The 11,645-nt window shown below is 40.3% G+C and overlaps 1 protein-coding gene across 2 annotated transcripts in view; it reads right to left on the bottom strand.

Annotated features, from left to right (window-relative positions):
• TMEM156 (transmembrane protein 156) overlaps window positions 1–11,645 on the bottom strand; it is a 60,432-nt gene continuing 48,787 nt past the window's right edge. Inside the window, exons 6-7 of one of the 2 annotated variants that reach the window (XM_053577749.1) lie at window positions 2,699–2,805; window positions 1–219 (exon numbers count right to left, since the gene is read on the bottom strand). In XM_053577749.1, coding sequence (XP_053433724.1) covers window positions 2,738–2,805 — 68 coding nt within the window. In that variant the 3' untranslated portion in view covers window positions 1–219; window positions 2,699–2,737. The remainder of the gene's footprint in view (window positions 220–2,698; window positions 2,806–11,645) is intronic. The other variant, XM_053577750.1, reaches the window with a different exon arrangement.

Here is an 11,645-nt window from a genome sequence, read left to right as displayed (position 1 = left end):
TTGGCACCTCCTGATGCCAAAAGTTGGCAAGACTTATAAATGCAAATAAATGTGTAAACAAACAACTCAGGCTCTTTGAAGTAATTTGCTAAATACAAACAATCCATCTGTACGGGAAACCCATCAAATCAGCATCTGCAGCGTGGCCCAGTGAGAGAAAGTTTCATTCTTGATCCTGTTTCTGGTTCTTCAATGTTAAAATCTCGGGTCCATTCTAAGCTGTACAATAATGGATGAAAAAAAGAGAGTAAGCATTCTCTTGCTGTTTCCACAGCTTTCATCAGCTTATTTTCTATGACTCACAAGGGCTTCCTGAAGAAACTCATATTCCCTTGATCTCATGGGTCAAATGAACTCTCTTGAGCTAGTTTTCATTAACCAGTCAGCATTTCTACTGCCTTCCTGTCATGTATCCAAACATTTACCAGTCGACTCAGTCCCCAAACAAAATTATGAGTGGTCTTCAAAAGGGTTCAGTCCACATTGCCTCTATGATGATGGATGTTATGAAGATGTTTTTAAAAAGGCAAGTATTATTCATGCACAAGTTTTGTTTAGTGTTACCTGAATGAAAACTGGTAAAAAAAACAATTTTAAAACCATTTATTAAAACGATTTATTTATGAGAACACCAAAAAAACGTGAAGTCACTGATTCAGGGCACTTTCTGATCCTATGTTGTATGATGGGAAAACTCCCTGAGAAGACCATGTGCTCAGTAACAATGAACTTGACAGCCCAGCACCTAGGACACCTAGGGTTTCCTTTAGCCTCTTCTGCTACAGCATGTTTGGCTTATTTTCTACCTCTATAAAATGAAAGTGTTTAAGTGTTTATGCAAGTTTCTTTCTGTTATAACATTTTATGATTCTCAAAGAGAGACTCAGAAGTTAGCATTTACTCATTCATTCAACAGATACTTACAAATATCTGTGAGACACTGGGCCTGATGTCCAGTGAATGAGGAATCTCTCTGATATGCTCTCCTGGTCCTCTGTGAATACCTTCACCATGTTACTTAACATTGTTTATTGCAATTAGGGGTTCCCTAATCTGATTTCTCCACTGACTCTGAGTAGAATTGCCAATGAGTAGAATTTTTTTTTTTTTTTTTGAGACAGGGTCTCACTCTGTCACCTGGACTTGAGTGCCCTGGTCTCAGCCTAGCTCACAGTAACCTCAAACTCCTGATCTCAAGCAATCCTCCCTCAGACCCTCAAGTAGCTGAGCCTACAGGCACCTGACATCACACTGGGCTAATTTTTCTATTTGTTTTAGTAGAGACGGGGTCTCACTTTGCTCAGGCTGGTCTCGAACTCCTGATCTCAAGTGAACCTCCCACCTCAGCATCGTAGAGGGCCAAGATTCCAGGCATAAACCACCACGCTCAGCAAGTGAGTAGAATTCTTGACATATAGTAGGTACACAAAAGTCATTTGGTGAATGAACAAAAAGGAGTTCTTCAAATGCAAAGCTGAGCACGCCAGAATGAGGACCAGAATGAAAGCTGTCGAGCATAACATCCAGCAATATTTCATCAACACAATCAAATGACTACATTATAGTCTACACAAGAATTTCGGAGCCAACAGTAAGTAGACCCTGGATGCACTAAGACCCCCCCTCTCTTCAGTCCTGAGCACAAACGTGTCCTTGACGCATTGATCTATTCCGGGTCCCGGTGGTTGCCTCTGGTCTCCACTTATTCTCCCCCTGCCTAGTGTCCTGGGAGGTCAACCCGCATGAACTGCCTCCACTGGGCTCCAGTGCGCTCTGGCTCTGGTTGGGTTTGGCCAGTGAGGAATAGTAGCACACATACTAGTGCCAGGAAGGAGAAGAGCAAAGTGGGGATATTTATCCTCTCTCTTTAGGGCAACCACAGGCTGTGGAGTCCCTTGGCCAAAGACCACAGTTCCTGCTAGACAGTCCTCCCCATGTGGTCATTCTGTGTCTGTCTGTCTGTCTGTCTATCTGTCTTTGTCCCTCTGTGTTCTTTGCCCTCTACTCTTAAGGACAGCAGCAGTACCCCACTGTGTCTAGTGCCAGAGTGCTCCACACCCTCTTGATTTTCTAACATCCTGGCTTAATATGCCCTCATTAAACTTCCCAAATTATTCCCTTTGAGTATAACATCATTTTCCTGATAGGACTTTGATAACCACGAAGGTATTATGGAGAGTAATAATATAGCTAAACACAGTGAGAGGGTACTACTCAATGCTGGTTCCCTTTCTCCTCCCTGTTATAATTTTTATTATATCCTTACAATGGCTATTCATAGCCTTTAACATAATAGCTACTTAATATTTGTTGAATGAATGAAAAAAATGTCAAAGGCACTTCTAACCACGGTTTTAGATTCAAATATGTGGAAATAAGTGTTAAATTTAGAGAAGTTTTTTATTTCAAGAATGAGGGGAGGAGTTTCTGCTTTACACATCTGAGTCTCTGAGATGGCTCAATTCCAGGAAAAACAGCACCCAGGGAGGAGCTCAGAGGCAGTTTAACAGACTAAGACATTTGTTTACTGATCCTTCCTAGATCTTGGGAAAAACAGTTATTTTATTTCATGTCATCTAATTCATATGAACTGACTTTGCAAATTCACCACTTTCAACCTCCTACCCCAGAGAGAAACGTAGTTCGAGGGTTATCATGAGTAAAGTCAAATAGTCAGCAAAGCTGAGTCATTACTCACCATGTGTATTGACCTTGCTGATGCCCCATGGAAGGTAACTTACAGTTCTGGTATTGGGGGAAGCACCTCCTGGAGCTGAGCCAAAGGCAGCCTCTGTGTGGTCTCTGCTGTTCAAGAGGAACTGTTTTAGTCTGTATTTAGTCAATAATGATGCAAAAAGGCAGAGTACACTCAATGTAACGGTTACAGAAAGAGAAACACGCCCCACATCCAGGAAGGATTTTAGCAGTTTCCACCACTCACCCAATGTCTTACCTACAACTTTTGGTCCATTTCTCTCAACTATGTATCTTTCCCTTCATTCTTTCCCTTAACTTCTCACCCCATTGCCTGGGCACAAAACCTAAAGGATAATTAAGGAGGAACAACCCAGAGAAAACTAAGTACAACGTCAAGTAACAGGAAAAGAGTCTAGTTTGGAAACTGGCTGCCCATTTTTGTTGGAATATATCCTGAAAGCAACATATTGATTTCAGGAACAATTTTACCAAGATGCAAAGTTACAAATTAGATGAATTCTAATCTGTCTTCTTGCTCTCTGATTATGTGACTTTCTAAAATTCTTCTAATTTATCTTTAGTTGACATCAGGTAGAGATCAAAGTTATTTTCTATGTCCTGGCCTCTCTTTCATTCACCTGAAATCTGCGATGTTGGTTTTTTCATTTTTATATTATATGTGGATTTCTTTTCTTTCTTTCCTTTTTTTTTTTTTTCTGTTTTCTTTTCTTTTCTTTTTTTTTTGACACCTGGCATCACAGCTCACAGCAATCTCCAACTCCTGGGCTTAAGTGATTCTCTGGCCTCAGCCTCCCAGATAGCTGGGACTACAGGTGCCCGCCACAACACTTGGCTGTTTTTTGGTTGTAGTTGTCATTGTTGTTTGGCAGGCCCAGGCTGGATTTGAACCCCAGCTCTGGTGTATGTAGCTGGCGCCTTAGCCACTTGAGCTACAGGCGCCAAGCCCATATATGGTTTTTCTTTTATAGACATCTCTGCTTTTTATACAAAAGCCCTGAACCTGGGTGGAAATTTAATGACCTACAATTTAAAAAGAAGTTTCCATAGTTGCTTCTTAAGAAGGGAAATCAGAAAGAGAGATTTAAGGCCAGGCATGGTGGCTCACACCTGTAATCCTAGCATTCTGGGAGGCCAAGGCAAGGGGATTGTTTGAGTCCAGGAGTTCAAGACCAGCCTGAGCAAAATTAAGACCCCACCTCTACAAAAAAATGGCAAAATTAGCCAGGTGTGGTGGCTCGTGCCTATAGTTCCAGCTACTCAGGAGGCTGAGGCAGGAGAATTTCTTGAACCTAGCAGTCTGTGGTTGTTGTGAGCTAGGATGGCACTCCACCTTGGGAATCAAACTGAAGGTCTGTCTCAAAAAAATTTTAAAAAGAGGGCAGGCAGAGGACCTAAGTGTATTCAATAATATGATGTTTCTTTTTTTTTTTTTTTTTGTAGAGACAGAGTCTCACTTTATGGCCCTCGGTAGAGTGCGGTGGCCTCACACAGCTCACAGCAACCTCCAACTCCTGGGCTTAAGCGATTCTCTTGCCTCAGCCTCCCGAGCAGCTGGGACTACAGGCGCCCGCCACAACGCCCAGCTATTTTTTGGTTGCAGTTTGGCCGGGGCCAGGTTTGAAGCCGCCACCCTCGGTATATGGGGCCGGCGCCTTACCGACTGAGCCACAGGCGCCGCCCAATAATATGATGTTTCTTATCCGTGATGATAACTAAATACTGGTACATGTTATTCAAATACAAATACTGTAGAATGTTCTCTCAGAAGGTTTTCTTTTAATTGGAAAATTTATATTAATAATAAAAACTTTATTTTGGGGATTCAATTTTCCTCTGTCAAAGGCAAGTAAGGTTATTTTTTTTAATAAATATTAGTGTATATGTATATATATACCGATAATAAAAGATAAATACAAGTCATGTTTGATTGATATATATATATACTGGGGGCACCAAAAAATACATACACATTTTAAGCATTGTTATCCATGTATTACTTCTCCAAGTGGAATCGAATTATGGTAGCAATGAATAGTACGACATTTGCTCAAAAGATGGCATTAATCAAATGAATGCTAGAGTCACCATGTGAGGACAAAGAAAATGATGGAAGCACGGTTGTCGTTTGAGGAGTGCAAGACCATTTTGAAGCCATATTTGAAATTCAAGAATGTTGTGGAAGTATAACAATGGAGGTGGGAGTGTGCAACAGATGCTCCAACACGCCTAACAACTACACGCTCTCGTGACAAGTGTGAGAGGCATGGTGCTGCGTGTGATGTGCACGAGGGAAGATCTGGGAGGCCTCACACAGCAACAAGTCCTGCTGCTTCTGCTATGGTGTTGGATGGGTTTACACATTCTACACAGAGTCTACGGTGTGCAGGGAGACAGGAGTCAGCGGAACAAGCACATGTTCTTAACGCAGCGAAAGGGGAAGTTTTCATCTCAAGATTATTACACACACTGAGACATGAGCGCTTACCTCAGTGAGAATTTGCCAGGACAGTGGATAGGATGAAGTTTTCACCACGTTCTCCTGACTTAACCCCCCTTGAATTCTACCTAGACGGGGCCTTACAGGATGGGGTGTATCATAGAAAACCAGCTACACTGGTGGTAATTCTGGAAGAAATTGAAACAGCATGTGCAGGGACACATGAGGACACTCGGTCAATGTTGCTCAACCAGTATTTCACTGTAATCAAAAGTGGCTGGACACTGATGGCCACCACTTTGAGTACCTCTTATAATTGCAGAAATCAAACGTGACTTGTATTTATCTTTTATTATCGGTATATGTCGACATATACACTGATATTTATAAAAAAACTAATAACCTTACTGTATTATAATTTTAATACAGTTTTTTCCTTTCTTAAACTGTATACACATTTTTTGGCACCTCTGTCTGTTGTGTATATACACTACGTATGCATATATGATAAATATACTGTCTGTAATTTATACTTATATGTATGTGCTATTTTGGTCCTTTTTTACATAATTGGTAGCAGACCACATACGTACTTGTATAAATCATAGTATGCTTTGGAGATGCTTCCATATAAGCACATTCTCATTCCTTTTTACAACTCCCTGATATTTCATCGCACAGACGTGTCATCAAGTATTTAAACAGCCTCCCCATCACAGTGTGCCTAATCTTTAGATATTGCAAACACTCCAGCAATAAACACTGCACATATGTCATTTCTGTCCTATGTAAGAAAAATTCCTAGAGATAGATTTGCTGGCTCAAAGGACTTGTGCATTTGTAACTTTAATGGTCATCGCCAAACGACTTGTCATAGAAATTGCGCCAATTTACCCTTGGATGCATAAAGTATGTAAGTAGCTATTGTGCTTTGCTATAGAATGGGATGTCAAACTTCCGGATTTTGCCAATCCAATAAATTTTTTTTAAATGGCATTTCCGTGTAGCTTTAATTGGCATTTCCACCACAGCATAAGTGCCACAAGGACAAAGATCTTTGGTTGATTAACTACTATGCCTTCTGTACTCAGAGAGCCAAGATTATTGGCACATAAAGCTACCCCCAAAAATTGTTTTTGAAAGAATTTATTCTGAGTGAGACTGAACAATCTTTCCTATGTTTTGAAATCCATTTGTATTTTATTTTCTGTAAGCAGTTCATTCTTACCCTTTACCCATTTGTCTCCTGGATTGTGGTCTTCATTGATGATTAGAAGCTCCTTATATGATAGGGATTTATCTGCTTATTTTTGATGAGCTGCAAATAATTTTCCCTGTTTGTTTGTTTTTTTGAGACAGAGTCTCCCTCTGTTGCCCAAGCTACAGTGCCATGGCATCAGCCTAGATCCCAGTACCCTCAAACTCCTGGGTTTAAGACATCTTCCTACCTCAGTCTCTCCAAAGGCTGGGACTACAAGCGCGTGCTACCACACCTGCCTGATTTTTCTATTTTTTAGTAAAGTCAGGGTCTCACTTTGCTCAGGCTGATCTCAAACTCCTGAGCTCAAGTGATACTCCTGCCTCAGCCCCTCAGAGTGCTGGGAGTACAGATGTGAGCCACCATGCCCAGCCTGATATAGTTTTTTATCGCTATGGCTTATGATGGGTTTTCCTGCTACTATTTTTCATATAGCCAAATTTCTCAGTCTCTTATCTGAGTTTTGTGTTATGATTAGAAAGGTGGACTTGACAGTTATAAATGAATTCTACTGTTGTTTCTTCTATTACTTTTATGGTTTCATGTTCCCATTAAAATCAAATGATAAATGCCTGATGGATACCCCAGTTACCCCGATTCGATTACTTCACATTGTATACATATAACAAAACATCGCACATACCCGATACAGATGTCCAACTGTTATGTACCTATAATAATCAAAGTAAATTAAAAAATAAAACATAGAAACAATAGTAATAAATTTTTTAAAAATCTTTGATCTGCTTGAAATTTATTCTAATGTTAGCGTGAGATTTTCTTGTCCTAAATGATTATTCGCTTATCCCAACACCATTCACTAAGTAATTCTTCATTTTCCTACTGATTTGATATGCCATTTTCATCAAAGTCTTGAACTTTCTCATTTTTCATCTGATAGGTTTATCTAGCCATGTACCCAAACCATGATGGAATGACTGCTTCTCCTCATTATTCTTCTATTTTAATTTCTTCCTGGCTATTATTGACAGTTTTTTAAATAGGAATATTTAAAATGTACTTGTTTATTTCTTTTTTTTTTTTTTGGCCAGGGCCGGGTTTGAACCCGCTACCTCCAGTATATGGAGCTGGCGCCCTACTCCCTTGAGCCACAGGCCCTGCCTGTACTTGTTTATTTCAAAAAAAAAAAAAATCACATTTATTTATTGAGGAATAACTGGCATTTTTATATTTTCACCTTCCCTTTCGAGACCATGGTACCCCTTTCCCTTTACACAAGTTATTTTATTGTCCTGCAGAAACGTTTTCCTGAAGTTTCTTCAGAAAGATCATGTACATTTCTTAATAAATTTATTCCTAGTTACTCTATCATATAGCAGTTGTTTCGAATGCAGTGATTCTTCTAACTGGTTGTTTAGATGTATGAATCCTATTGATTCTGTAGTATTAATGGATACCTGGTTCCTTGCTGAATTTTTTAATGATTTGTTTTTGGGAATTGTTCTAGATTTTCCACATATATGCTTATGTCATCTGCCAAATAAGTGATCATTTTACCTATTCTTTTAAATTTTGAAACTTTGTATTTCTGTCTTTTACATAATTGTGTTGACTAATACAATGGGAGATAAAGTGGCATTAGTGGACATTCTTGAAAATTTCTGGGATTAGCTAGGGATGCTTTTAGTGTCTCTCTATTAAGCATATTTCTGGGGGTTTGTTTGTTTGAAACAAATATATTTTATCATGTTAAGGAAACACATATTTATCTTATTTTTATTAGAAGGGTTTTTTTGGTTTTCGGTTTTTTGTTTTTGTTTTTGTTTTTGTTTTTTGAGACAGAGTCTCACTTTGTCACCCTCTATAGAATGCCATGGCATCATACCTCACAGCAACCTCAAACTCAGGCTCAAGCAATTCTCTTGCGTCAGCCTCCCAAGTAGCTGGGAACAGGCACCTTCCATAATGCCTGGCTATTTTTAGAGACAGGGTCTCACTCTGGCTCAGGCTGGTCTTGAACCTATGAGCTTAGGCAATCCACCTACCTTGGCCTCCCAGAGTGCTAGAATTACAGGCATGAGCCACCATGCCTGGCCTTATTAGAAGTTTTAATGAAGAATGAACATTGTATAATACTCTGTCAAATGCATTTTTTGCATCTATAAAGATAGTCAACCCTTTTTTCCCCTTAGATCTACAAACACTGATGAGTGACATTAACAGATCTCCCAATGCTAAACTGTCTTTGTATTCTCAGAATAAGCCCTATTTGATTACGGTAGGCGTGTGTGTGTGTGTGTGTGTGTGTGTGTACATATTATTTTAAAACTATTGGGTGTTTTTGCTAATATTTTGTTTGGGTTTTTTCATGGACATACATAAATAAAATTGCTTGATGGTTTCATATATTAGACTCCATTTTTCTTGGATTTTAATCTTATTATTCAGGTTTATGTCAACTGTTGGTCTTGCAGCAGTTGAAATACCATTGGAAATATCCACAAAACTCTTCTGTGAGGGAACACTTTTACACTGCTGGTGGGACTGCAAACTAGTACAACCTTTTTGGAAGGAAGTATGGAGAAACCTCAAAGCACTCAACCTAGACCTCCCATTTGATCCTGCAATCCCATTACTGGGCATCTACCCAGAAGGAAAAAAAAAATCCTTTTATCATAAGGACACTTGTACTAGACTGTTTATTGCAGCTCAATTTACAATCGCCAAAATGTGGAAACAGCCTAAATGCCCACCAACCCAGGAATGGATTAACAAGCTGTGGTATATGTATACCATGGAATACTATTTGGCCATTAAAAAAAATGGAGACTAAGAGGCAGAGCAAGATGGCAGCCGAGTAACAACTTTCTTGCATCTGGGCACCGTGAGTCTGGGGAGATAGAACTCCAGGCATCTCTGGCTGGTGGGATCTGCCTATCATCACCCCTGCGCGGATACAGGGAGTCAGCGAGAGACTTCTGGACCCCAAGAGGAGGACTAAAACAGTGGAAAACCGGCAAGTGGTCGCGTGTGTTCAATCCATCTAAACCCGCCCGCAACTGTAAGTTCAGTAGCAGCGAGACTGCAAACCAAAGGCCTTACCTGTGAACTGTTTTGGTGTCTTTGGACTTGGCACTCAGCTGAACTGCCTTGGGGAGAGCCTGAGCGGGAGTGCGGAGAACTTTGGCTATTGTCTAGGGCCCCAGTCTGAGCCACTGAGCCAGATGGAGCTAATGGTGTTTGGCGTTGGGTCACAGGGAGCCATTGTGAGCGATCTGCCCCGGCAAGCTCCGCCCTCAGGGTCGCAGAGTTAGAACTGGGTGGGAGCTGGTAACCCAGCGACCAAGTAGCCTAAGGGCGGGGTCTGAGCCGCCTTGCAGCCCTAACCCTCAGGGGCAGAGTGAGACCAGTTTTGGCACACTGGGTAAGTGGATAGCCACTTCAGCAGTGATTCCAGCGACAAGCACTTTACTGGGAAAGCCTCTGCTCAGCAAGTTTACAAGTTCAAAGTGCCTTTTAAGTGGGCTGAAGAGAGATTTAGGGTGTCTACCTGCTGGGGTTTGAAAAATCAGCAGCCTTCAGTCGTATCAGAACTGTGATTAACATCTCATACCCCAGAAGACCACGTGCTGCCCAGACAATATTCAATAACATATACATACTGCTTTGTTTTTGGTTGTGTTTTTTTCTTTTTTCTTTTTTTTTTTTTTTTGGTTTGGCTGGGGTTTTTTTGGTTTATTTTGATGTTGTTGATGTTTTGTTTTATAAGTTCAACCTTTTCCATACAGATCCTTTTTCTTTCTCAATTTTTCTAGTTTAATTATAATTTCCCATTGCTGTCTTTTTCAATAATTAGAACTTCATTTTTGCTAGTGTTTCTACTGCTATTATTTGGTTTTTCACCCAATTTTATCCCGTAAAGTTTTCTGTTTGCTTGTTTTGGTTTGATTTATAGCATTTTTGTCTTTCCTCTCTACTGGGTGGAGGTGGGGTACTGTGTCTGATCAGGTTAGCAAAGAGCTGCTGACCTCAAGGGAACCACCCAACTGGGCACCCTCAGAAGGTGGGTTTTTTTTAAGGTTGTGTCAAAGTACCCTATTGTACACCTATATTGTTCTGGCTCCCTCTTTCTGTGCCTTTCTTCTTTTTGTCAATATTCCTTTTACCCACCCCCTCTCCTTTCTCTATTTTTCTTTTTTTTCTTATCATTCGGTCCTCCTTTCTTTCATCCCTTTTTTGCTCTTCAACCATCTCACCCTTCTGGTCCTGTAACCCTTAGTCCACAGGCACGAGAACTTAAAGAGCAAGAGGAAGTGAAAGGAAAATTAGGGCAAGGAAACAGATAAAAGAAACCACTCATGAGGAAGAATCAGCAGAAAACTCCAGGCAACATGAAGAACCAGTCCAGAACAACCCCGCCAAGGGACCATGAGGTAGCTACTGCAGAGGATTCCACCTATGAAGAAATGCTAGGAATGACAGAAAGGGAATTTAGAATACACATGTTGAAAACAATGAAAGAAATGATGGAAACAATGAAGGAAACTGCTAATAAAGTGGAAAATAACCAAAAGGAAATCCAAAAACAGAATCAAATAAGAGATGAACAATATGAAGAATATAAAAAGGATATAGCAGAGCTGAAGGAACTGAAACAGTCAATTAGGGAACTTAAAGATGCAATGGAAAGTATCAGCAACAGGTTAGACCATGCAGAAGAAAGAATTTCAGAGGTAGAAGACAAAGTTTTTGAGATAACTCAGATAGTAAAAGAGGCAGAAAAGAAGAGAGAGAAAGCAGCACGTTCACTGTCAGAATTATGGGACTTTATGAAGCGTTCCAACATACGAGTTATAGGAATTCCAGAAGGGGAAGAAGAATGCCCCAGAGGAATGGAAGCCATACTAGAGAATATTATAAAAGAAAATTTCCCAAATATCACCAAAGATTCTGACACTCTGCTTTCAGAGGGCTATCGGACCCCAGGTCGCCTCAACTCTAACCGAGCTTCTCCAAGACACATTGTGATGAACCTGTCCAAAGTCAAGACAAAAGAAAAGATTCTGCAAGCTGCCAAGAGTAAGCGGCAGTTGACCTACAGGGACAAATCCATCAGAGTGACCGCAGACTTCTCTAATGAAACTTTCCAGGCAAGAAGACAATGGTCATCTACCTTTAATCTACTTAAACAGAACAATTTCCAACAATTTCCAGTACCCTGCTAAGATAAGCTTCAAAATTGACGGAGAAATCAAATCATTTACGGATATA

The sequence above is a fragment of the Nycticebus coucang genome, chromosome 23 (assembly GCF_027406575.1).
Source record: "Nycticebus coucang isolate mNycCou1 chromosome 23, mNycCou1.pri, whole genome shotgun sequence".
Classification (NCBI taxonomy): Eukaryota; Metazoa; Chordata; class Mammalia; order Primates; family Lorisidae; genus Nycticebus; species Nycticebus coucang.
The sequence above is the reverse complement of the archived record's forward strand: the minus strand, read 5'-3'. Positions and strand labels throughout refer to the sequence as shown.